The 23166-nt window shown below is 36.2% G+C and overlaps 1 protein-coding gene across 11 annotated transcripts in view; it reads right to left on the bottom strand.

The window, feature by feature from the left end:
* Positions 1–23166, bottom strand: part of GEMIN6 (gem nuclear organelle associated protein 6) — a 38343-nt gene that overhangs the window by 2029 nt on the left and 13148 nt on the right. For 2 of the 11 annotated variants that reach the window (XM_031950366.1, XM_031950363.1), the window contains 2 exons: positions 20036–20149; positions 10809–12688 (listed from right to left, as the gene is read on the bottom strand). In XM_031950366.1, coding sequence (XP_031806226.1) covers positions 10884–12608 — 1725 coding nt within the window. In that variant the 5' untranslated portion in view covers positions 12609–12688; positions 20036–20149 and the 3' untranslated portion in view covers positions 10809–10883. Of the gene's footprint in view, positions 1–729; positions 866–1997; positions 2425–2717; positions 2937–10808; positions 12758–20035; positions 20150–23166 lie in introns of those variants that run through there. The other 9 variants (XM_031950367.1, XM_031950370.1, XM_031950364.1 and 6 more) reach the window with 7 other exon arrangements.

Raw genomic sequence — 23166 nt, 5'->3', positions numbered from 1 at the left:
TCCCTAGTTTTATCTGTCCATTAATAAAAAGGGGAAGGGAGGAGAGAAGGGAAAAAGAAATTACAGGACTATCTTGTTTATATAGCAGATGTGTTACTTTTAAAGCAATAAATCACTGTTCAGAAAAATCAGATTCATCCAATAAATATTTGATCACTTAGCTCATTACTAGCTTGACCACAAAATAAAGAATTTTGGGGCCAAAGCAACTCTCAAAGACTAGTAAGTAACAGAATGGGTGCCGTTTGCTTTGGTGGCAAGTATAAGCACCAACCCTCTGCCTTCCACCTCTAAAGGAAGTAGGAGCAAGATCAAAGTGCTAAGAGATTCTTCCCCGAGTTTTACTGTGGACATATGTATATGGGCTGCATGGCCCTGCACAAATCACTTAATTCTCACTGCATCAGGCAACAATAAGAGCAGGGGCTTCTCTGCACTGGCAGTCACCTTATAGGGAGTTCCTCCTATCAAAGGAATCCTTAGTTTGGTTCCCTCCCCAAGCAAGGAAATGAATGCTCTCGGGATTCAATCCAATAGCCATTTCCAGAAGGCACAATGTACCAGAAAAAGAAAGATAATAATCACTCCCAGGCATCTGATTTTTAAGCTTGAATTTTAATATACAACCATATTGATAGTCCTTGTAGGTGAGAAAAAGAAGAAATTAGAATAATGCTAAAGAACTCAGCACCTTGATTTCAGAGAGAGAACAAACAATACTATACTCACTTGGCAGAGACAGGGTCTGTTGTTAAAACCCATCCTTTATATTCATTCTTCTCACTTGCTGTCACCCTAACTTCTTTATATACATAATCTTGCCATTCTAATGGGCTTTTCTTCATCCATTCAGTCATGTCGTCAGCTAGAACAATTGAAAAAACAACTAGTTCAGATTTGAGAGATGAAAGCATTGCAAGCGGACTCTGTGTGCCTATTGTGCCCTCTCAAGGCCCCAAGAACGTCGGTGATTCACCTCAAGTTTGTTTTTTTTTTTTTTTTGCTGAGGCAGTTGGGATGAAGTGATGTGCCCAAGGTCACACAGTTAAGAAGTATTACATGGATGAGACCAGATTTGAAATCAGGTCCTGTTGACTTCAGGGCTAGTGCTCTATCCACTGCACCCCTTCGCTGCCCTCACCGCAAATTCTAAAGCAATTTAAGAACCAAGGTTTTGAACTCCTGGCAGAAATGGATTACAGTGTAATTGGTAAATGTTTAACAAAAATAATTAAAAATACAACATAGATATTAATTTGTGATTTAAGTCAATAAGCCTGCTGAAATTTTTTTTTTTTGAGTTTCACACAAATAGATAAGAATGCTCTACAGTATTGTTCTGGAAGACATCTAGCCTTTGTCCTGAAATTGTAAATAATAAAGATTACATAAATGAGGAAACTGGAGAACAATTATAAAAAAGCATCATGAGCCAGCACAACCAGATCCAAGAGAACTGGGTTCTAGCATTAGCTCTCCCCGTCAGACTGCTTACTATATGACCTAAAGGATTCCTAGTTTCCTTTAAATCTCAAGTCAACTTCTAACTTCTATAAAAGGTATTTCCTGATGTACTGAGATACTATTGCTCCCTTCCCCAAATTACCCTTCATTTCCTTTGTATATATTTGTAACTTCTTTGTTAAAAATTAAGCTCCAGAGAAAAGGGGGAAAAAATTAAAATAAAAAGTGTGCAATAGAGAACAAAAGAAAACCTACAAGGTAGCAAAGATGGACAGGAAATGTGTTAAAAATTCTGAATCCTCCCCAATGGAGAGAACATCCTGGGAACAAGACATTTTTTCCTTCTTTTTCTATTTTTTTTTTAGTTTCAAATAAGTTTTTTTAAGAGTATAAGCTCCTACAGGGCAGGGGCATTCCGTACTTTTCTGTAGGTGTATCTTCTGTGCCAGCGCATGACAGACATTTAAAAACGCTTGGTAGCAAAAGGAAGTTGGAAAGGATAATCGCTGGCTGCCCGGCTCCCAACATCTTACCTATGGGCCACACTGTCCTGTATCACGCACGCCATTAAGAGGCACGCACTAATCCTGCCCGATTTAGAGGGAACGTAAGGAGCAGCCACGCCTGCGTTAGCCACAAGCCCTGAGGATCTTCCTCTGCCGGGCTTATTTACACTCCTCTGGATTAGGTAAAAAAGGAGCTTCTTCGCCTCCCTTGCTGCCAAGCCCTGATCGCTGAATGGTGCAGCCTCAGTCAGACCGAGGCCTGTGGAAGCTCTTGAGTCACAAACGCCAGGTCTCCCACTGCGTCCAGGGCCCTCCCGGCGGTCCTGATCTCTCTCTGGCCCCTGGATGCCGATGGCTCCGGAGGGGAAAGTGAGGCAGGGGACCTGGCGCAGCCCTCCCTCCAAACCACTGTCGTGCGTGCCATGACGTCACGCCCTCCGAGAGGTGAGCGCCACCCCGAGGCCCCATCCATACGCCGGGCCCCCGGGGGAGCACCGCACAGGCGGCGGCGGCGGCAGGACGCGGAGGCGCGCTCCGGCTCACACAGACCGCAGGCCCTCCGCGCGCGCGCCGCGTTAGCACGCGGGCCTCAGCTCCCTCGTCCATAAGTAGCGGAGATTAATGGCAGGGGGAGTGAGGACAAATGCAGCGTCCCTAAAATGCTTTCGGTGCAACAGCGCTGCTCCCTGTCCCTCCCCCCGCCCCGACTCTCCCCCCCTCCCCGTCCCGCCGGTCCCGAGAGGCAACCTCTGGAGGAAGCGGCCGCCCCGACCCCGGCGGCCCTGCCCTGCGCCGGCCCCGAGGCCTTCCGGAAGCCCCCGGCCGGGTTCCACGAGCTCGCTCCCCTCAGGCGCTGGGCCTCCCCGAGTCCGACGAAAGGGCGCGCGCCGCTCCAGGGCCGGGCCACGTGTAGCGCCCGCCACTCTCTCCCAAGGGCTCAAAACCGGCCACCTACACGCTTCACTCTCTCGTCACTTCCTTTACCCAGAAGCCTCTGTTTTGTAGTTCTCCGCCTGGTGTAATGCATAGAACTGAAGGTTCTGAAGGCGGGGGCATCTTGAGTGCGCCCTCCAGGAGCCTTAGGGCTGAGGGGCCTCAGGGCTGAGGTTTCTGTGGTTCCCTCGTTTTCAGGAGAGGGAGAAGTGACTTGTGCAGTCACCCAAGTGATACAGCTTGGAGCCGGATTTGAACTCAGGACGCCCCATCTTCCTGCCTCCAAGGCCGAGGGCTATCCGCCGCCGCTCCGTTAAGCCGGCGTTTTCAGAGTCGTAGCCTTAGGGCTGAGAGGACCTTTTGGAGCCAAACTATTTTATTTATCGCCCCCCTCGCTTTACGGGTGAGGAAGCTGAGGCCCACCATGGCCCATTCCCCCTCGGACCCCCGCGCCCTCCTCACCCCCCATCCTTGCTGCTGGTTCAAGCCCGCGGGCTGGGCCCGGGAGCACACTGCGGGTTTTTTTTTTCTAGGTCGGATGTTCAGTGTTTCGGGTTACTGGGAATAGTCCCGCCCGGATGTGAAGATTGAGGAAGGTGAATAGGATGGGAACCTCCACACCGGGCCAGCTGAGCACGTTGCAAGCAAGCAGGAACTTCCTCCTTCCCGCTACCCTTCCCGTTATAGAGACAATCCAGGTGGTCCTACCATTTACCTGCCCCAGCCGGCCTCTGATAGAGGTGCCACCTCTGACGTCCTTACCTAAGTTATGCTGGGTTTTTAATATGGAGGAAAGATGGAACGCACAATCATTTCATGACATTTGATGGACTAACAGCGTAGAAATCTCCCCAGGCACCTGGTGACAATATTAGAAATTCGAGAACACAAGTCATCTCATTCCCTCTTGTTACTTCTGCTGGCAGTCTCTGGATAAGAGAAACTTCAGCTTTGTCTAAAAGGACTGGTTTTATATTTGTAAAACTGATAGCTTTTTCTACACTCCAGCAAAGAACAGGGAATGTTTTTTTTTTTTTTTTTCAGCTCTTGCATTATATTTTTTCCTCTATGTTTATTCTCTTTACTTTTCTACCCTAAATTGCCTTAGGATGCTGCTCTGATGGATTGTGTACTCTTAATCTGGCTTTATTTATGTCCCAGTAATATGAATTTTCTGCCTTCTAAATCAGATTCCTTAGCGTGCTAATAGATCTCTTTGCTTTCATTTTCTTCCTTCTGTCTTTGACCCACAGTCACCTGGCAATCCTTCCTCCCTCTCTGGTTTACTTCTCCCAACAGGTGGAGAAAATCCCTCAACACTAGGAAGGTACAAGGGTTACCCATAGTAGCAAAAGTTTCTGTCGTTTAGGTTTGTTTTCTAAAGAAACAAAAAAGACCTTGACTTTTACTAAAATAGTCTTGCAAGATAGTATTTATAACCAAAGGGTAATCAAACTGCATACTTTTTGATCCAGAAGTGTCTGTACTAGTCTGTATCCCAAAGAGATCACAAAAAAGGGAAAGGATTTATATGTGCAAAAATATTTATAACAGTCCTTTTTGTGCTGGCAAAGAATTAGAAAATGGATAGTTGCCCATCAATTGGGAAATGACTGAATAAATTATAGTGTGTGAATGTAATGGAGTATTATTTGTTCTATAAGAAAGGATAAGCAGGCTTGTCAGAGGCAAGTGTCTTACCAAGAACTCTGAAGACTCACTGATGAACCCAGGAAAATATTTTTGTTCATGATCTGGTAAGAACAGGTGCCTAAAAGAATAGGCACATCTTAAGATCCCCAAACCATAGTTTTTTATACCCTGTCCCCAAAACTCAAGTTTCTCTCCTGATTCCCCATTGACTGGATACTATAAGGTTGATACAGCCTATCCAGAGTACCTAATTTCCAGGCAGGAGTGTCTGTCTCCATCCCTAATTACATCTAATCATGTTTCTTCTTCTAATTTATGGCTTTCCTCTATAAATTTTGTTTCCTTTGTTCCCCGTCAGATTAACCTTTAGGTTTTATTTTTTAGGGTTTCAGTTTCATTTCTCTAAGTTTCATTTTTCTGCATTTCTCTAAGTTTTGTTACCTTTGTGGAAACTAAATCTTCATCCAATTCTCACAGGCTGATTTCAGAAAAGGCCTGAAAAGACTTACATGAACTGATGCTGAGTAAAGTGAGAAGAACAAGAAGAACATTGTACACAGTAATAGCAAGGTTTATGTGATGATCAGCTATGACAGTCTTAGCTTTTCTCAGCAATACATTAATCCAAAACAATTCCAATAGATTTGGAATGGAAATGCCATCTGCATCTAGAGGAAAAACTATGGAGAGTTAATGAGGATGAAAGCATACTATTTTCATCTTTTTGTGGTTATTGTTGTTTGCCTTTTCTTCTGTTTTTTTCCCTTTTGTTTTAACTTTTTCACAGCATGACTAATATGGAAATATGTTTAAAATGATTGTACATGCATAACCTATTTCTGAAATGCTTATTATCTTGGGGAGAGGGTGAAAGAGGGAGGGAGAGAGGAAGAAAACAAATCTGCAACTAAAATCTCACAAAAATTTAATATTGAAAACTGTCTTTATATATAATTGGAAAAATAAAATACTTCTGCAATTAAAAAAAAAAGATTGTTATGGTTCAAAGAATGAGTGAACAGAGCAGGGGGGAAAATTCCACCATAAGGAACTATGATTACAGAGACTTTCAAGACACAAACTTAAAAAAAAGAGAATGAGTTCAAAACATCTACAAATAAAGCCTCAAAGAAAAAGTATTGTTTCAATACAAGTTCAAAAGTTAAACTAGGATTCTTGAAGAGATGTAACAACAATCTCGTAAAAAGAACTAAAAGTGATTTTATAAATAAAATGAGAATGATAGTGAAAATAATTGGAAAAAATGAGAGCTGGGGGAAATTAAAAAAAGCTATAGAAGGAAGAATTGAAAGAGAATCAACATTTTAGCACAAGAAATAAAAAAACTTAACCAAACAACACTGCTTGAAAATTAGAATGGACCAAACAAAAATTAATAATTCCATGAGGAAATAAGAAATTGTAAATCAAAGCACTGTGAAAATATTAAACATCTCATAATTTGATCAAGGAAAAAAAATTAAAAATCACTGGACTTCTTAAAACCTTGACCAAATAGAAAGCCTATCAAGAAGTCATAAAACTGACTAGATGTCATACAACCACAAGGCAAAGTGAAAGATTAATTCACCAATCACTTCCTGAAACACCAAAATACATGGATTATCTATTTCTTTGTGTCTATGTTCCCAACTTCTATCACAAGTACTTCCAAATATGAATACTTCCTAATTATTGCCCTAAAATTACTTTCCTACCTAATAATATATATATACCTGACCAGCAGTCAGACAATAACTTGACCAGAGACTGCAAAAAGCACCCTAAGGCTTTTCTCTTCATTATAAACTTAGAAAAGGGAGAAATTTAAAAAAAAAAAAAAGATTCACATTCATTTTTTTAAATTTTGAGTTTCAAATTCTCTCCAAATCCCTCCCTTGCCCATTTACAAGCAATATGAGATACCATTTGTTATATAAAACATATTTTCATATTAGTAATGTTACCCCCCAAAACAAGAAAAATAAAGTGAAAAAATGTTTCAATCTTTACTCAGAGTTTATCAAGTCTTCCTCTGGAGGTGCATATCATTTTCATCATAAATCCTTTGGAATTGTCCTGGATCACTGTTTTGATCAGAGTAGCTAAGTCTTTCACAATTAATTATCATTATAATTTTGCTGTTACTGTGCACAATGTTCTGGTTCTGCTCACTTCACTCTAATATCATATAAGTATTCCCAGCTTTTTTTTTAAAAATCCATCCCCTTCATCATTTCTAATAGGACAATAGTATTCCATCACAATCATATACCATAATTAGTTCAGCCAGTCCCCAATGATGGAAATCTCAGAAAAGATAAATTAAACATATTAAATTTAAACATTCATTAAATAGTAGGAAAGTACCAAGGCACTGAATTCCAAGTCAAAAAATCTGGATCTGAATCCTTACTTTACTACTTATATGACTTGGATAAGTAATTTCTTTGTGGAACACAATTTGCTTATCTATAGAAAGAGGAGTTTGGGCTAGGCAATAACTGAGATTTTCCTGCTCTAAATTCTAGGATCCTATGAAATCGTTGCAAATTAGTTGTCATGGAAAGACTTATGAAAGAGATGATCATAAACATATTGGATATATATATATATATATATATATATATATGTAGAAGGGAGACAACATTAACAAAGGCATAAAATTGGTAATGAGGTTATGTTTGAAGCCAGTGAGGACTATCTAGTTAGAACATCAAGAACCTGCTGGGGAGTGGTTAGAGTTAAGGTTAGCTGGATGAGCCTTGATTTTGGAAAATCTTAAAGGTCACAATTTAAATTTCTTCAGGTAAGAAATAGGATGCCATTGGAAATTTGTAAGAAGAGGAGTGACATCATCAAATCAATACTACAAAAAATAACTTTATGGCTGTCACTAAGATTCCCCTTTCACAGCCAAGAAATTGTTTATCAATTGAGCTTTTGACATAATAGAGGCATATGATGAAATTGTGGTAATTAGAAAAAAGAAAAGACAAATTTGAGACTTTCTGAAAGCTTTTTGACATCACATATAAAAAGATTCCATTGCTATGAATTATATAATTTTAGCTTCTAGAAATGGTCAAAAGTAGGAAATTGTTAAAACATCAGTCTCGTCTGACTATTGACTAAACTTCTTGTATGTATTGAATATAACTTAAAGTTGAAGAAAACCATCCTTCCTGAATTCTCCATGTTTTAGGAAAGTTACTAAAACTTAATAATACATTCCCTATTCATTCAAATAGTGTTCTACAAAGAGTAAACAAAGAATACAGGCACAGTACTTTTCTACCCTAAAGAACAATGGCTAGAAAGATAAGGAATCACTCAGTTAGTGCTGACAAAGTAAGTGACAACGATCTACTTTTTCAAGGCTTTTAAGAGGATATCTTTCCTGAGTTGAGAGGTACATAAGCAGTTATTCACTAACAATTTCTTGATAATTTACCAAGGAAAATTTTCTGAAAATGCAAGAGGAGATAAACTGAAGGTCTTTCTCTGGTTTATGTTGGAAAATCATGATATTTCTCCATTATCTTGACATATTGATGCAGCAAAACAACTTCCCCATGTGTCTCATGGAGGTGGGCTTTTCTCATCACCAATTCTGTCAGAAGAAATGGTGATCTCAACCAGAGGAGTCAATCCAGAAGATTAGGCCTAGCCAAGGAGTAGCTACATGCTGCAAAGGTAAAGACAAAGTCTTGATTCTATATTTACTACCAAAGCAAGCAAGTCACTTTACTTTTCTAGGCCTCCATTTCTTCATTGGTAAAATGAAGGAATTAGACTAGAAGATTTCTATGATCTCCTGCATCTCTACATCCCGTGAATCTGGTTTCTCTACTATGATAGTCTTCGTTTGGTTCAGTAGAAGTAGAGAAGGCAGGCATGCATCCATGTTTAGAATGAAAATAGCAAGTCCTATTTGGGACTTGCTATATATAATGGAAAGGTCTTTTTGTATGCTTAAATAGATCCTCTTTTTCTCTATGCCCTATTCATTCTTCCCTTTCTCTTTACTTATTTTCCCTTCCTTGAAAAATGGAATGGGAAACTTCAACTATTCTGCTGTTTTGTAGAAAAATTGCAATTCTACAAATGTGCCCTACGGTGAAAAGGATTTACAAATATTTTTCTATATACTTGTATTTGAATGTCAATAAGAAATAGCTTTTGTGGAAAAAGCTTTTAGATATGTGCAGAAGGAAAAAAAAATGTTTTCAAAAGAAAATCCAGCAAAAACTATACAACTTAGAACATCTTTTTTTTTTGGAAAAATCTTGCTAAAACATTCCTTAATTTTTTTTTCAATCAGTCTATCAATATGCATTATTAAGCTTTTCTCTAATACTTGAATCCTTTGGTCTTATTTTTTATCTGGGAATTGTATATAACATCCACTTAAGATGTTGATAAAAGGCATTTTTAGAAATTTTATACAATATAATTGAAAAACTACTAGCTTTTTGGAAGAACTAGGATAGTTTATAACCCTTTTTGATCACTTATATTTTTGAGGAGAGATGATCAAAGGACTTTGATTAAACTCCCTTGAAGTTAAAGAGAAATCAGCCTGGTGCAATGGACACCTGGAGTCACTCTGCTCTGGAGTCAAAGAACTTGGTTAAAATCTCACCTCTTCCTATGTAATTTTGGCCAAGAGTCACACCTTCCCTGGATTTGTTTCCCAATCTATTCAAACATAGGATCTGGACTAGATGGATTTCCAGTTCTATATCTATTATCCTGTGATTCAGGACTTTGTGTGCATTTCCCCATGGAAGACATAGACATGCCCATTAACACTTCAGTGAGAGGAAGGATACCACAGGGCCTGTGCCCTAACTGAATACTGATACATTTATAACTTGTGGTGGAGGAGGAAAATTATTTTAAGTTTCTTTTGGCTCGGACTGTTATAGATTAGAACTATCTTCCTTATACTGTCTTTTACAAGAGCCAGCAGACCTGCTTGGAAGGAACTGATGCCTGAGACCTGAGAGAATACTTTGATCCCTGGGGTGTGATGTTTGTGGACTGACAGAGTCACAAAACAGGTGCAAGGAGTTCTTTAGTATCCTTAAGTTCTGGTCCATTCTCTTCTGAGAGACTGGTCAAAAACAAGACCTGGGATATTCTTTCTAAGATGTGTTATCAAGCAATTCCCCTTCTCTTTTTAAGAGTCTGGATCTCAGAACTCTAAGTATTTTTCAAAAAGACTGGTATTCTGGAACTCTTTTTAATCCTCCAAAACATAGGAATTTAGGAACTTAAAAAGGTCAAGGTCTCCCATTACATCCAGAGCCATTTCCTTGTCTTGATCTGTATCTGGCAACTGAACCCAGATGACTCTGGATTTTAATCCTCTAAAACATAGGAATTTGGCAACTATTGCTACTGATCACATAGAATTCTCCAGGGCTGACTTCTCGGAATTGAAAGACCTTAAGGGGCTGAGCCAATCCATAGGCTTCCTACCTCAGGAAACAAAGTTGTCTTTTTTCCCCTTTTTCTCTCTCATTCTCCTTTCTCTCTCTCTCTCTCTCTCTCTCTCTCTCTCTCTCTCTCTCTCTCTCTCTCTCTCTCTCTCTATTTCTCTCTCTCAGGCCCAGAGGGTCTTCATATTTTCTTTTATAGGCCCTATATAAAGGGAGTATTCTCATTTACAATAGCTTGAGCCAATCAAATTATTTCCCAATACTGAGACAAATAATCAATGAGGAAGAAACTAAGATCCTGAGAGCCTGGCACCAGGTGGTTGTTATTGTTCAGTGGTTTCAGTCATTTCCAACTCTTCATGACCCTGTGGACTATATTGTTCATGGAATTTTCTTAGCAAAGGTCCTGGAATGGTTTGTCATTTCCTTCTCCACTGGATTAAGACAAGTAGGCTTAGTGACTTGCCCAGCAACACACAGCTAGATGGTGTCTAAGGCCGATGTTGAATGCAGGTCTTCCTGACTCCAGGCCCAGGCTCTCTGCATTAAGCCATCTAGTTGCCTTTTTGGCAGCTAGGACAGGAGGTTATGATTTAAACCATGACCTCATCCCTTTAACCTCCCCAGATCAATCTTCTGCATTTTATTATTCAAGAATGTAAATTACTCTATTTGCTAAATTAAACCTTTGAAGCATTTGATAGCTATTGAAAAGAGGTTACTGTGATGATGTTAGATACTGTAACATATTGTTCAGATACTTCTAGTAACTACCTTTTCTTGGATTCTTTCCACACAGAACTGATTTTTTTTGTTAATGGCATCTTGTTTATTTTAGATATTACATTTACGTGGAATAAAATCACCACTTATTTTAAAATCATTTCTTTTTAGTCATTTGCTGAAGGGCTAAATGAACCCTAAAGTGTAATCTGCTCTCCATGGAAAAGTCTTTAAAGTTTTTAATATGCTTTAGGGTTCTTATTGCTGTATTCTTATTTCCTTGTTGATACTGAAGTAATCCCAGCTCATAGTATGCATATGGTACCAAATAGGTATCAAACTTGATCGTTTTTTCATTTGTAATAACACGGTTAAAGTATAGCTCAGCTCGCCAGTATTTGCCTAGATATTTTAGGCATAGACCTTTTAGTAAATATACCAAACACTTGTCATCTATTTGATAATCTTTGTTTTGTTCTTCCGGTAAAACTGTCTCTTCTTTTTCAATCAGTACTAGCCAGAGTGAAAGGAGGTCTTGTCTTTTTCTAATAATTCGGAAGCCACTCCAGATATACATAAGCTCCAGAACAGGTTGTGCTGTATGCCAGGAGGTAGTGCCACTATAGCGTTGAGATTTCAAAGCAGCAAAGTTTTCCACTGGGAGAGAATGCCCTAAAATTTTGATTTTTAGGCTGTCTACTTTTAAAAACAAAGATGATATATCTTCATCTACTGAGTTCACAAATTCAGCAGGAAGCATGGTCAAAATGACAGCTTTGTTGAATGTGTAGGAAGCTTTGGACCATTTGCTGTGTTGACAGAGTAGGTCTGCATAGTGGTAAGCAGAACGCCATTCCTGTTGGAAAATGTAGCACCACATAAGTTCCCAGTAGCAGAAGTGATGAAGCTGCTGCCATTCATTTTGTAAAAAAATGCATTGTTGAAGTTTTAACTCTGCATAGTCAAAATTCCCTTTTAGCATGTTTAAGCGTCCATAACAAAAAACAAGGAAGACACAGTTTGGAAACTTCCTGAGATAACTTAAAAGGAGAGCTTCTAAATTATGCTTCTTTTCTTTTCCAGTGCCAAGAGTTACAGAGATGTAACTATAATATAGGAACAAGGTTAACAAACATAGTATGTTGTTAATACTGGAAGATAATGCACCTTCATAGAGTGAAGTGAGACCTAATTCCAAATTGCCAGGATAACCAACAAAATGCAATAGTGAAAGAACCTTAGGTGGTACCAGTGCTGTTATCAAATTGAATATTCCAATTCCAAATTTTATTCCTCCAGCCAAATGTTTCTGGGTTTTGCTTTGGTAGTTTGGTAAATGTAAAAATAGCTCTTGACAATCTCTATATATTTGATAACTTAGCCCAAAATTAATTCCAGATTTGAGAAAACTAAACATATTTTCTTCTTGTAAAAGTATCAAAGATGCTTTCAGGGATAAACTTTGAGCATAGCAGAGTTCTGCATGAAATTCTTCTTCCTTAACTATGCTTATTCCTTTTTTATAAATTAGACGAGACAGTGAACTAATCATTGAGGTTTTTTTCCTGAACTTTTCACAAGTTTTCAAAACTTCATTCATTGTGGTGTTTGCCATTTGTATATCTTGTCGATTTAAAGTCAAGAAGGCCCTAAAAACCACAATAATGCCATAGATAAGGGCATGGTACATGCTTTTATTATATAACGGATGAAGTGAATCCAAAGCTTCTGAGAATTTATTACTTAGAAATAAATACAATCCTATTGTACTTTCTTCTATGGATGAAGGAAGGTCAATTGATGTTGGTACTGGAATTTCTTCAAAGGCATCTTCAAAATGGTCCTCCTCCTCACTTTCCATTACAATTCTAGGAAATGCCATATTTGTTTTCCACTCTGGAGAAGATATAGAACGTATATGGAGTGCAATGATGTAGTTGAAAACAAATTGCTTCTTCTTTCCTGAGCAATGAGAAAGTGACCAATGTTCAGTACAGGGTTCAGATTAATATTGAAATCTTCAAGTTGTTGCTGTTGCAATAAAAATAGAATTTTTAAAAACAAGAATTCAGATAGTTGGGTAATGCAATTTGATCGGCACTTTTACAAGAAAAGAGAAAAATAAAGGAAGTCACACAGATAGATAGTAAAGTGGAACTAGAAACCACCAGCTACAGGGAAGAAAAGAGGCAAAAGACATGACACTGAGGCAGAGAGAATTGGGGGTAGAGTTTCAGTTCAGATAAATTGCTTTTGTCAGACCTTATAGTTCATGTGGGCTATGGTTTTCATAGTATTGTCTTCTATAATCATTGCTTTTTGGAAGCAAATTAACCGTTCTGTACAGAAATGTGTTGTAATTGTACATTAAGCCTGAACTTTGCAAAAAGAACTCCCCTTTTCTCTTTCTACATAATAACTGTTCTCCACATCTTGTATCCATTTTAACCTTTAATACTCAGTTTTAAAATCAGTTTATTTGCAAGGAAATTGTATGTAAAACAGATACTATATTAAAATGTACTGTTATTTAAGTTGTGATAAAGTAGCATCACATGAAAAAAAGAAAGGTAATTGTTCTTCAGTTATTCAATTACTCTGTGTTAAACAAAAGCTCAACTCTTAAAGACCAGAACACAAAATTCTACTAGGGAGTTGGGGATGGAGAATAATTCTCTAGACTGCCTTAAAATGATTTTTATGTTGAGGGAAATCAAGCTGAGTACAAATTTTAAACCACAGATTTGGGTTAAAATAGATTCTCCACATCTATCTCAGAAGAGGGGTCCTTTAGACATTTCTAGCAATTTCAAATGCAAGTTAGTCAGGATTGATAGGTTTAGTGATTATTTCATCACTACCAGGCCCCTCTGGCCCCATCTGATCTTAAGGCAATGAAATACTGATATTCCTTGTAAAGGATTTAATGTACATATTATTTTTAATTTTCATAGTTACTATTGCATAATAGATGCAAGCTAATGTTTTGGGGCCTTGGTATATGCAATATTATACAGCTCCTTCAATTTTTAAAAAAAGTTGTGAGCAGACAACTGCTTATTCTTATAAGCATTAGACATAGTAGTTTAGTATTAAAATTAAGTAAAACTTAAGATAAAGTTAATTTGATTAATGATATAGTCATGGATCCTACTAGACGTATATTACAAATAAATTGTGTAAATGATTATAAAAATAGTCAAACTAAACAGTTCTGTGGCAACGGACCATCTTAGAGCTTCCTAATCCAAACTATACCGAGAACTAGTAAGATATCTAAATTTGCTACTGCTAACTGTTCTGTCCTTTGTAGACGCAGCATGCTAGTTTTACTAGAGTGGCAGAATAGGATGAAGAGAGGAAGAATCAGTTGTTTAAATATAGCCAGTGCTGAAATCTAGAACCTCAAACACATTTGAGAAATATTTCTATGCCATTCACAGTAGAATGTTCTGGCATTAAATATCTGCTCATGTATAAAGTATTAGTAATAGTATCCCTTATTTCATCTCTTTGTATACTACACTTTAGCATTGCCTAGCTTCTCTCTCTAGTTTTAGCTATGCCAGGGATTCCTTTTGGTAACTGGGGGATTCAGGATCTACTAAATGATGGACATAGTAATCTCCAAGTATTTGGAACTGGGAAAGTACTGGCAATTTTAAATTCTTGTTTCATGAAAAAAGACAGGAAGGGAAAGTGTAATGTATCCATGGAGGTAAAACAAACTGATGAATAACTTCAATGACTGATCCACTGAAGTGTTAATGGGGAAATTTCTTCTGGAAGTTAAGATTAAGAATTTTAATTAAATCCTAAATGTGTATTAGCTTAATAAAGATGCCCCAGCTTCATTCAAAGGATTAGAATAGGGTATAGGAAAAGAGTGAAAGGACATTTTGAAAACATGGGGCACTTCATGGGAGGACAGGGCTGGATTTGAGCAGGCAAAAAATAGGGTCAGACAGCAAGTGCCTAGGGCATAAACAAAACAGGAAAATAGATGCAAGAAAAGTTAAAAAAAGAAAGAAAAAAAGTGCCAAGAAAATAAAGAGTGGTCAACAGAGTTACATGCTGTTGGAAAGATCATTGAATGATGACTAAAGGGAAAAAATGGCTTTGGTGACTAGAAGGTTATGGATGTCTTTAAAGTAAGGCTGACATTCAGAAGATAAGTGGAAACAAAAAGCAATTTACAAGGGCTTGAATGAGCAGTAAGAAATTAATAATATTTGAATTAATTATAAGACTATACTTTTTAGAAGAATTAATTATATCAAACAAACATTTATTAAGTGCCAATTATGCACACTATGGTAGATATTGGGGAAACAACAAAGGAGGAGGTAGGAAAATTTCCTGTTTATGACCATCAAGCTGAAAATACATTGTAAGATGGAGTAGAAAATATGTTCTGAACAAAAATTCCATAACAAAGCCAACAAGAAATGCCATGACTTCAGCTGTTCATACACCAAGGGGTTTCATTTTTGTACTTTAACCCCGTGGGTTGTCTGATGAAACCTATAAAACCCTTCTCAATTTTTAAAAGAATTCATATTTGAAATTAATGTTGCTTAAGATAGAGTAAGGTTTCTTAAACTTTTTCCACTTGGAAAAATTCAATTTTTCCTTGAAAAATTTTTATGTGACCTCAGTATATAGGTATGTAAAATAAGTATCATTACAACCAAACATTTACTGATAATAAATCATAATTTCGCAATCCCTATATTCAGTTACCCACAATTTAAGGAGATTTTAGTTAATGGATAGTGAAAATGAGGGGTTTTGCTATCCAAGTTCACAGACCTCTTGAAATTTATCCACAGCCCCTTAGGGTTAAAAACTCAATTCATTATACACAAATGCAGAAAATATGGATGAAAATCAGAGTGATGTATAGAACCTATGGCAAATAAAGAAATTTGAAATAGATATCAAGGGGATTAGGTCCATGATTGGAATATGATTCCACATGGCATGATTTTTTAAAAAATAAGATAGGTAAAAGATGTTATGTGAAGATGGGAGTGTCACATTATTGTATAAAATATATTTATATGAGGAAATTCAAGAACCAGAGTGAAGAAGCATGGTGGAAAGCATTTGGATAAAAACCAATGGAAGCAGAAATAGTAGTTGTATGTAATCTAAGTATATCATAGATTATCTGGAAAGTAGGAATAGAGAAGTTTGGTAAACAGATCATACAAGCTAAGCAGGAAAAATGATTTAATAGTGAAAGAATATTTCTTTTTTAATGATAGATTTTATTTTCAAAATACATGCAAAGATAGTTTTCAACATTCACCCTAGTAAAACCCTGTTTTCCAAATTTTTCTCCCTCCCCTCTCCCCAGTCTCCTCGCCTAGACAGCAAATAATCCAATATATGTTAAATATTTGCAATTTTTCTATTCATGTTTCCATATTATCATGCTACATAAGAAAAATCAGATAAAAAAATGAGAAAGGAAAAAACCTCAAACAAGAACAACAAAAAAGGTGAAAATACTATGTTGTGACTCTCATTCAGTCCCCAAAGTCCTTTTTCTGGATGCAGATGGCTCTCTCCAAAAAATAAAATTTCAATTATTCAGGCATCTGCTAAAGCTTTGCTTGCCCCAAAGCAGAGAAGCTAATAATTTATTGACTTACTTTAATTGGCTTACCTTAAAGAGGTAAAGGAACCAATAAGGGGCTCTTAGAGTTTCTAACTATGTATATACAAGGCTAGAAAAAGCTGATTTCTTGCTCTGTCTTTAAAAACTGCCAGACTATAACCATCTCTCTCTTTTCTTGCTGCATTCTGAAGGTGAAGATCATAGCTCACTCACCAAAGGGAGACATGAATTCAACCTAAGTAAAGTATACCTTCCTTCTTTTATCTTAGCTCTGAAAAATGAGCTTGGAGTTTCTGTTCTGTCTTATTTGTGTTTCTCAATTTTGGGTGCCATGGTGATTCTCCAGAACCTCTAACATATATGGCAATCTTGGAACTAGAATTACATATAAATGGGATGATATAGCTAGCTATTCTGACAGGGAAATCCAGTGAAGTCAAGGTACCTGGAATTTGAGCATAAAGGGTTGGAGAGAGGGATTGGAATTGAAAGTGGGGTTATTGTGCTATATAGAAACTAAGCTAAACTATAACCTTCATTATCTTCCCCTGCCTAGAGATTGGGGCAGAGGTGAGGAGAGGGAGGAATTAATGTCATATGTGTTTGGGAATAAGTTTATCATTATAACTTTGAAATAAACATTTCTTTCTAAAAGCCAATTCTATTGTTAGTGGAACTGGGGAGCAGAAGACCCATCCTTATAGTTGAAGGAACACAATTGGTAGAGACTAGAGCCATTTGCAGAAAGTCTCGATATTACAATTCCTTTTAAGGTACTAGAGAATCTTAGGGTGAAATGTAACATATCCCACTTTAAAGAAGTAAGTGCCAAGGTGGTTAAGTGTTACATATTTTTCTGGTCTGGTTTATTTTACTCTGGATCACTCTGCGCTCAGTCTTCTCATGCTTCTCTGAGCTTTTAAGATTTGTTATTTATCATTTAACACTTCAGCAATATTCTGTACTGAGAATCCAGAGTATGTTCAGCCATTCCCCAACAGATGAGCATTTTGATTTCAGTTCTTTGCTACCACAAAGAATGCTGTTATGAATATTTTGGTACTTCTTTTTGTCTTTAAATTCCTTGGGGTATTTGTCTTAGTAGTGGAATATCTAGACCAAAGAGCGTGGCATTTTAATTTGTTTTTAAATCATAATTTCAAATTACAAAAGGTGATGGGTATAATTCACAGCTCCATTAATAGTTACTTTGACTTCTCTGAAGTCAAACTATTTGAAATCAACTATTTCTATTGGCTGTTATTTTTGCCAATTTGTTGAGTATAAGGTAAAACTCAAGAGTTGTGATTTGCACTTTTCTTATTATTAATAATTTGGTGCAAACTTTCATATAGTTGTTTGCAATTTTTCTTTTGAGAGTTATTCATATACTTTTACCTTCTCTGTGATTCTTGTGTATATCCTCCCATGAATTTCTTTCAGGAGAGCAATTATAATTCTGGAAGTCTCTAAGTATTTTAATATTCTGAGGGCATTACATGCAACACTTAACTCTCCCACTATTGTTCTTCCTTCATCATGTTGGAATCTCAGAATTAGAAGGGATTCTAATCACCTTTTATTTTAAACAATACCTAAATAAGAATGCCCTCTATAATATGGTCAGTAATCTACCTGGTCACTTTCACTACCTAACTGGCTTATTTCCTTATCATACATTTCATGAATGGTATATTTTATGCCATTTCTTTTATGCAAGTCATAAAATATATGATGCAAGCCACTTATATTCACCATATCTGTCTACACTAGCTTTTGGAATTTGACTGGCAGTTTGGAGATTGTGGTGTTACATGAGTTACAGATATTTCCTATTATTGTAAAATATTAAAATATTCAGATGGATCTGACCTCTTGTCATTATAGATATGTCCACCAATAATGAAGATCACAACTCATCCATATCTATATTATGTGCCATTTATGTATTCTCACCATGTGAAAAGCCAATCTTCTTTAATGGTCATACATTTCTTTTATATATTTTGAATTTTACTTCATAATTCCTTGTTTGTACTGTATTGTGGTCTAATAAAACTCACTATGAATTTTTCCAGTATTTCTTTTCCATTCAATTCATTGCAGTGTTCCACAAGCAGATTAACATTAATTTTTTTAAAAAGATGGGGTTTTATGATGAGAGCAAATTGAAAGCAACTGAATACATTGCATAGTCTTGCAACGATCCAGTTTGCTGTCCAATATTCTAGATCCAGTTCATGGTTAATCCGTAAAGCCTATGAGAAATAGTTGTCCAATCATGTCAAAGTCTGTATGAAAAGTATTGTTAATCTATTCGGTTTTTCCTGTATGGATTTATTGAATCAATCTCTTTTAAGCCTTCTCATTGAACATGTCCTATAGTATTTAGGGTTTGCTGCAATCAGCACAATGTCATCGGCAAATAGGAGCATTTGTAGGGAATAACTTCCATTTGGGTTCTAAATTTAACACCCTTCATTATAGTATCTTCCTGTTTTATGACATGTTTAACAGTAATAATCAGAAAAACATTAAGTAATTATCTCCGAAACTTTTTATTCAATTCTCTGTAGTGTTTTATAGGGATGCATAGCGATATAAGAATAGCTTCTATAACATAACCAATGCAAAGTCATCTGACCACTTCTGATTGTATAAAAGAATCAACATTCATGGGCAGATAACAACTTGGATGAAAACTTTTAAGGTGCATTTTGCTTGTGTCAATTTCTTTTTATAATCAGTGATAAATTGCTGAATCTTGTGTCCTTTGTAGCTTTTCTATTGGTTGTGTTACTTTGAAGATGTGGATTGCTGTAAAAACTTTTTGCCAAAGTCTGCCTCTTCCCATCTTTTATTATCTAAGATATTCTTGATACGTGCGTAGGACATTCCCAGATTTTATGAAAAAATAAAAAAGACTATAAATATATTAGCCGGTAGTTTTTGACATACTTTTGATTGCCAATTTTTGGCAATTTCTGATGTTTTCAATTGTGTCCAACTCTGAGTGATCCCGTTTGGGATTTTCTTGGAAGATACTGGAATGGTTTGCCATTTCCTTTTCTAACTCATTTTGCCCAGTGTCACACTCTTAGTGTTTTAGGATAGAGTTGTACTCAGGAAGTCTTTTCTATCTCCACGCCAGACACTCTATCCATTGTGCCACTTAGCTAATTTCCTAATGATTTTGAGTCTTTTGTTCTTTCAGATATCTTTAAAATGAACTCATTCATGCTTTAAAATGAACTCATTCAAATTCACTTTCCTGTGAAAAATTTTCAGGTATTTTGTTTGATCCAGTTGCTTGATCAGACTTCATTTTCTTATAGTATCATCTTCTTCATATAAGGAACTGAAGTGTTTATGTCCACATATAGTGGTAACTCTTTCACAGAATAATAAGATTCTCATAGTTGGAAAGGATCACAGATGCCATTTAGTACAACTAATAACCACAGATAAACATAGTGAATAAATTTATACACTCAACAATATCAGAACTTTGTTTGGAAACTTGTTCCTGAGTTGGCCTGTTATACTTTTGGCTAATCATTAAGTAGTTTTCTCTTATATCAAGCTTAAATCTGCATCTCTGCAACTTCTATCCATAGCCCTAGTCCTACTATCTGGGGGTGCACAAAGCAAACTTAATTCTTCCACAACAATTCTTCAAATACCTTAACATAGATATCTTATTCCCCTTTATGTCTTCTCAGTTCCTTCAATCAATCATCATATGGCAGGATTTCAAGTTCTTTCACCATCCTTGTTTCTCTCCTAACCTGCGGCACCTAGAACAGGGCACAATACTCCAAGATGTAGTTTGATCATGGTCAAATACATTGGTTTTGTTACCTCTTGAGCTCAAGGCACACTAATATAGCCTAATGCATGCAGTCTAAAATGACATTAGCTTTTCTATTGTCATATTACACTGTTGACTCATGCTGGGCTTTTATTATGCTAAATGCTTAGATTATAGGATCAAGAACCTTTTTAGAGTTAACAGAAATCTTTGAATTCATCTAACTCAAATCCCCTGTTTTACAGAGGGGAAAACTGGAATAAAAGAGGTGAAATAACCTGTTCATAGTCACAAAGGTCATAGAAACCCAAGCAGAATTTGGACCTGGTTCCTTTGACTTTTAGCCCAGTGTACTACACTGTATCCATAGTTGACTTTTTGACTTTTGGTGTAGACCCTTGATTTCATTTGTGGAAGGAATTTTTACTTTAAAAATTTTTTTAATTAAAGTTTTTTTTAAATTTTATATATATATATATATATATATGTATAAATAGATAGATAATTTTCAACATTAGCCCTTATAAAACCTTGTGTTCTAATTTTTTCCCTCCTTTCCCCCACCCCCTCTCTTAGATGGCAAGTGATTCAATATATGTTAAATATGTATATGGAAGAAATTTTTTAGTGAAGAACATGCTCTTTTTCAGACAAAATTCTGTCTTGTCACACTTTCCCATTGTGTACTCATGAGCTTATTAAATTTAATCTTATTAGATATGACCTAATATTATAGCCTAATAGGATATTTTTGGATCCTGTCATCAAATGGGCTGGTTATCCCTTTTCATTTTTTTGTTTGAAAATTTGATATGTAAGTCATTTATGCATTATCCAAATTACTGATAAAATTGTTAAAATTTCTTTTGTTCCATTAAAGATTTCCTTCCAAGTTGACAGTGAACCATTAATAATTGTTGGTTTTGACCATTCAAGCAGTTCTGAGTCAATCTAACTATACTATTGTCTAGCCGGCATCTCTCAGTTCTGTTCATAAAAAATGAGAGACCTTATTAAATGCTTCACTAAAATGTAATTTTTATCTGTAATATTTACCAGCCTAGTAACTCCAAAGAGGGAATGAGTTTGGCAGACTTGTGTTTAATGAGGTAATACTGTCCCTTTATGATCACCAATTGTTTTTCCATCTTTTTTGTTAATCATGTATTATTATTATTCAGAATTTTGCCACGAATGAAAGTCAAGAACACTGGCTTATAATTTGTAGACTCCATTGTTTTCCTTTTTTTTTTTTTTTTCCAAAAATTGAGATGTTTATCCTTTTCCAGTTTTGAGATATCTCTTGTACATTTACAATTGTTCAAAGATCCCTAATGGTAACTCACTAATCATACCTGTTTTTTCATTATCCAAGGATATACAGTCCACTCCCTATTTATCTTTGATATGATTCCCTTGAACATTTTTGTTCTGCCCTTTTTAGTTCAAAGATCTTTCTCTTTGAAAGAGAAAACAAAATTTACAATGTTAGTATTCTCTCATCTATCTTCTTCAATTTTCTTTCTCCCTAGATAGTATTTTTAAAAATTCTTTAACAAGATCAAATCATTGGGGGGGGGGGGGGTAAGAGGTGAAAAATTGGAACAAGAGGTTTGGCAATTGTTAATGCTGTAAAATTACCCATGTATATATCATGTAAATAAAAGGCTATTAAATTAAAAAAAAAAAAAGATCAAATCATTCTAATCTTTAAGCTGCTGATAGCATTCTTTTATTTTGCATTTTCCTTTTTATTATTATGAATTTGACAAATACTAACATATGTGAAGATTTCCTTATACAAAAAACAGAAAAAGAGGACTTTAAGTTTCTAATCTAATAAGGTAGTTTTAACAATGTTCTATTGGCATCTTTTGCTGCTTATTTTTTTAGTAAAATCTCTTTCCTTTCTTCTCCCTTTTTAAAATTACCACTCTCCTACTTCTTTACTCCTCCCTCAGTTTTCCTCTCTAAAGAAAATAAAAGCCTTCTCTTATAACAGAAAAGCATAGTCATGTAAAACATTCCTGAAAATGTTTCATTCTGTACCTTCATTCCATTGCCTCTCTTTCAAGAGATAGGAAGCATGAATCAGGAATCTTTTGGAGATGTCATTGGTCTTTGTATACATCATGGCTCTTAATTCTTTCAGAGTTGTTTTCTTTTATAATATAGTTCTAATTTAAGTTGTTCTGTTCACTTTACTTTGCACCAATTTATACAAATATAAGGCATGTATTTTCCCATGCAGGTTATATGTATCCACGTGAGTATGACTAGATGTGGTCCACAGAGAACCATGAAGAATATCTCTACTCTGCTCAGATTTCATTGAATAGGAAATTTTCCCGAGTTCCCTTCTCAGTGTGATAAGGTGGGGAAAAGGATATACTTCTTCATAGTCTTCCTTTTCCTTCCAAGATCTTTCCTTGAAGAGAAACTGGTGCTGCAGATATTCTCTCTTGAAGCTGGAAACCAGAAGGTAAATTCTCTCCTAAACTAAGCTCTAGCCAACTCTGCCTCTTATGCAGGCATGGAATTTCAAGTAATAATTCTCTTATTTTTAGGAGAGTCTTACTCAAATAGGCTTAAGTTCCAGATTATACAAGTCTTCCTGACTTTCTCTGAATATGTCTTTTTCATCATTTTTTAGAGCAGAATAAAGTTCCATTAATTTCTTATGCTATAGTTTGTTCTGTCACTTCTCAATTGATAAGTACCTGTTGTATTTCCAATTCTTTACTATAAGAAAAAGTGCTATGATGAATATTTTTGTACCTAAGAGTTCATTTTCTCTCTTTTTGATCCCTCGGTGGTATAACATCACTGAGTCAAAGAGTATGTAGAATTTAGTGACTTTTGGAGCATAGTTCCAATTTTTTTTGAATGGTTGACCCACTTCACAACACAACCAATAGCATTAGTGCCTCTCTCCTGATACTATATACCTGCTAAGCCTTTACAGTTTCCCTTGTTTATTCCTTTTGATTTTAGCTTTTGTAC

Source organism: Sarcophilus harrisii, chromosome 2 (genome assembly GCF_902635505.1).
Source record: "Sarcophilus harrisii chromosome 2, mSarHar1.11, whole genome shotgun sequence".
In the NCBI taxonomy this organism is placed as follows: Eukaryota; Metazoa; Chordata; class Mammalia; order Dasyuromorphia; family Dasyuridae; genus Sarcophilus; species Sarcophilus harrisii.
This window is presented reverse-complemented; position numbering and strand designations above follow the sequence as displayed.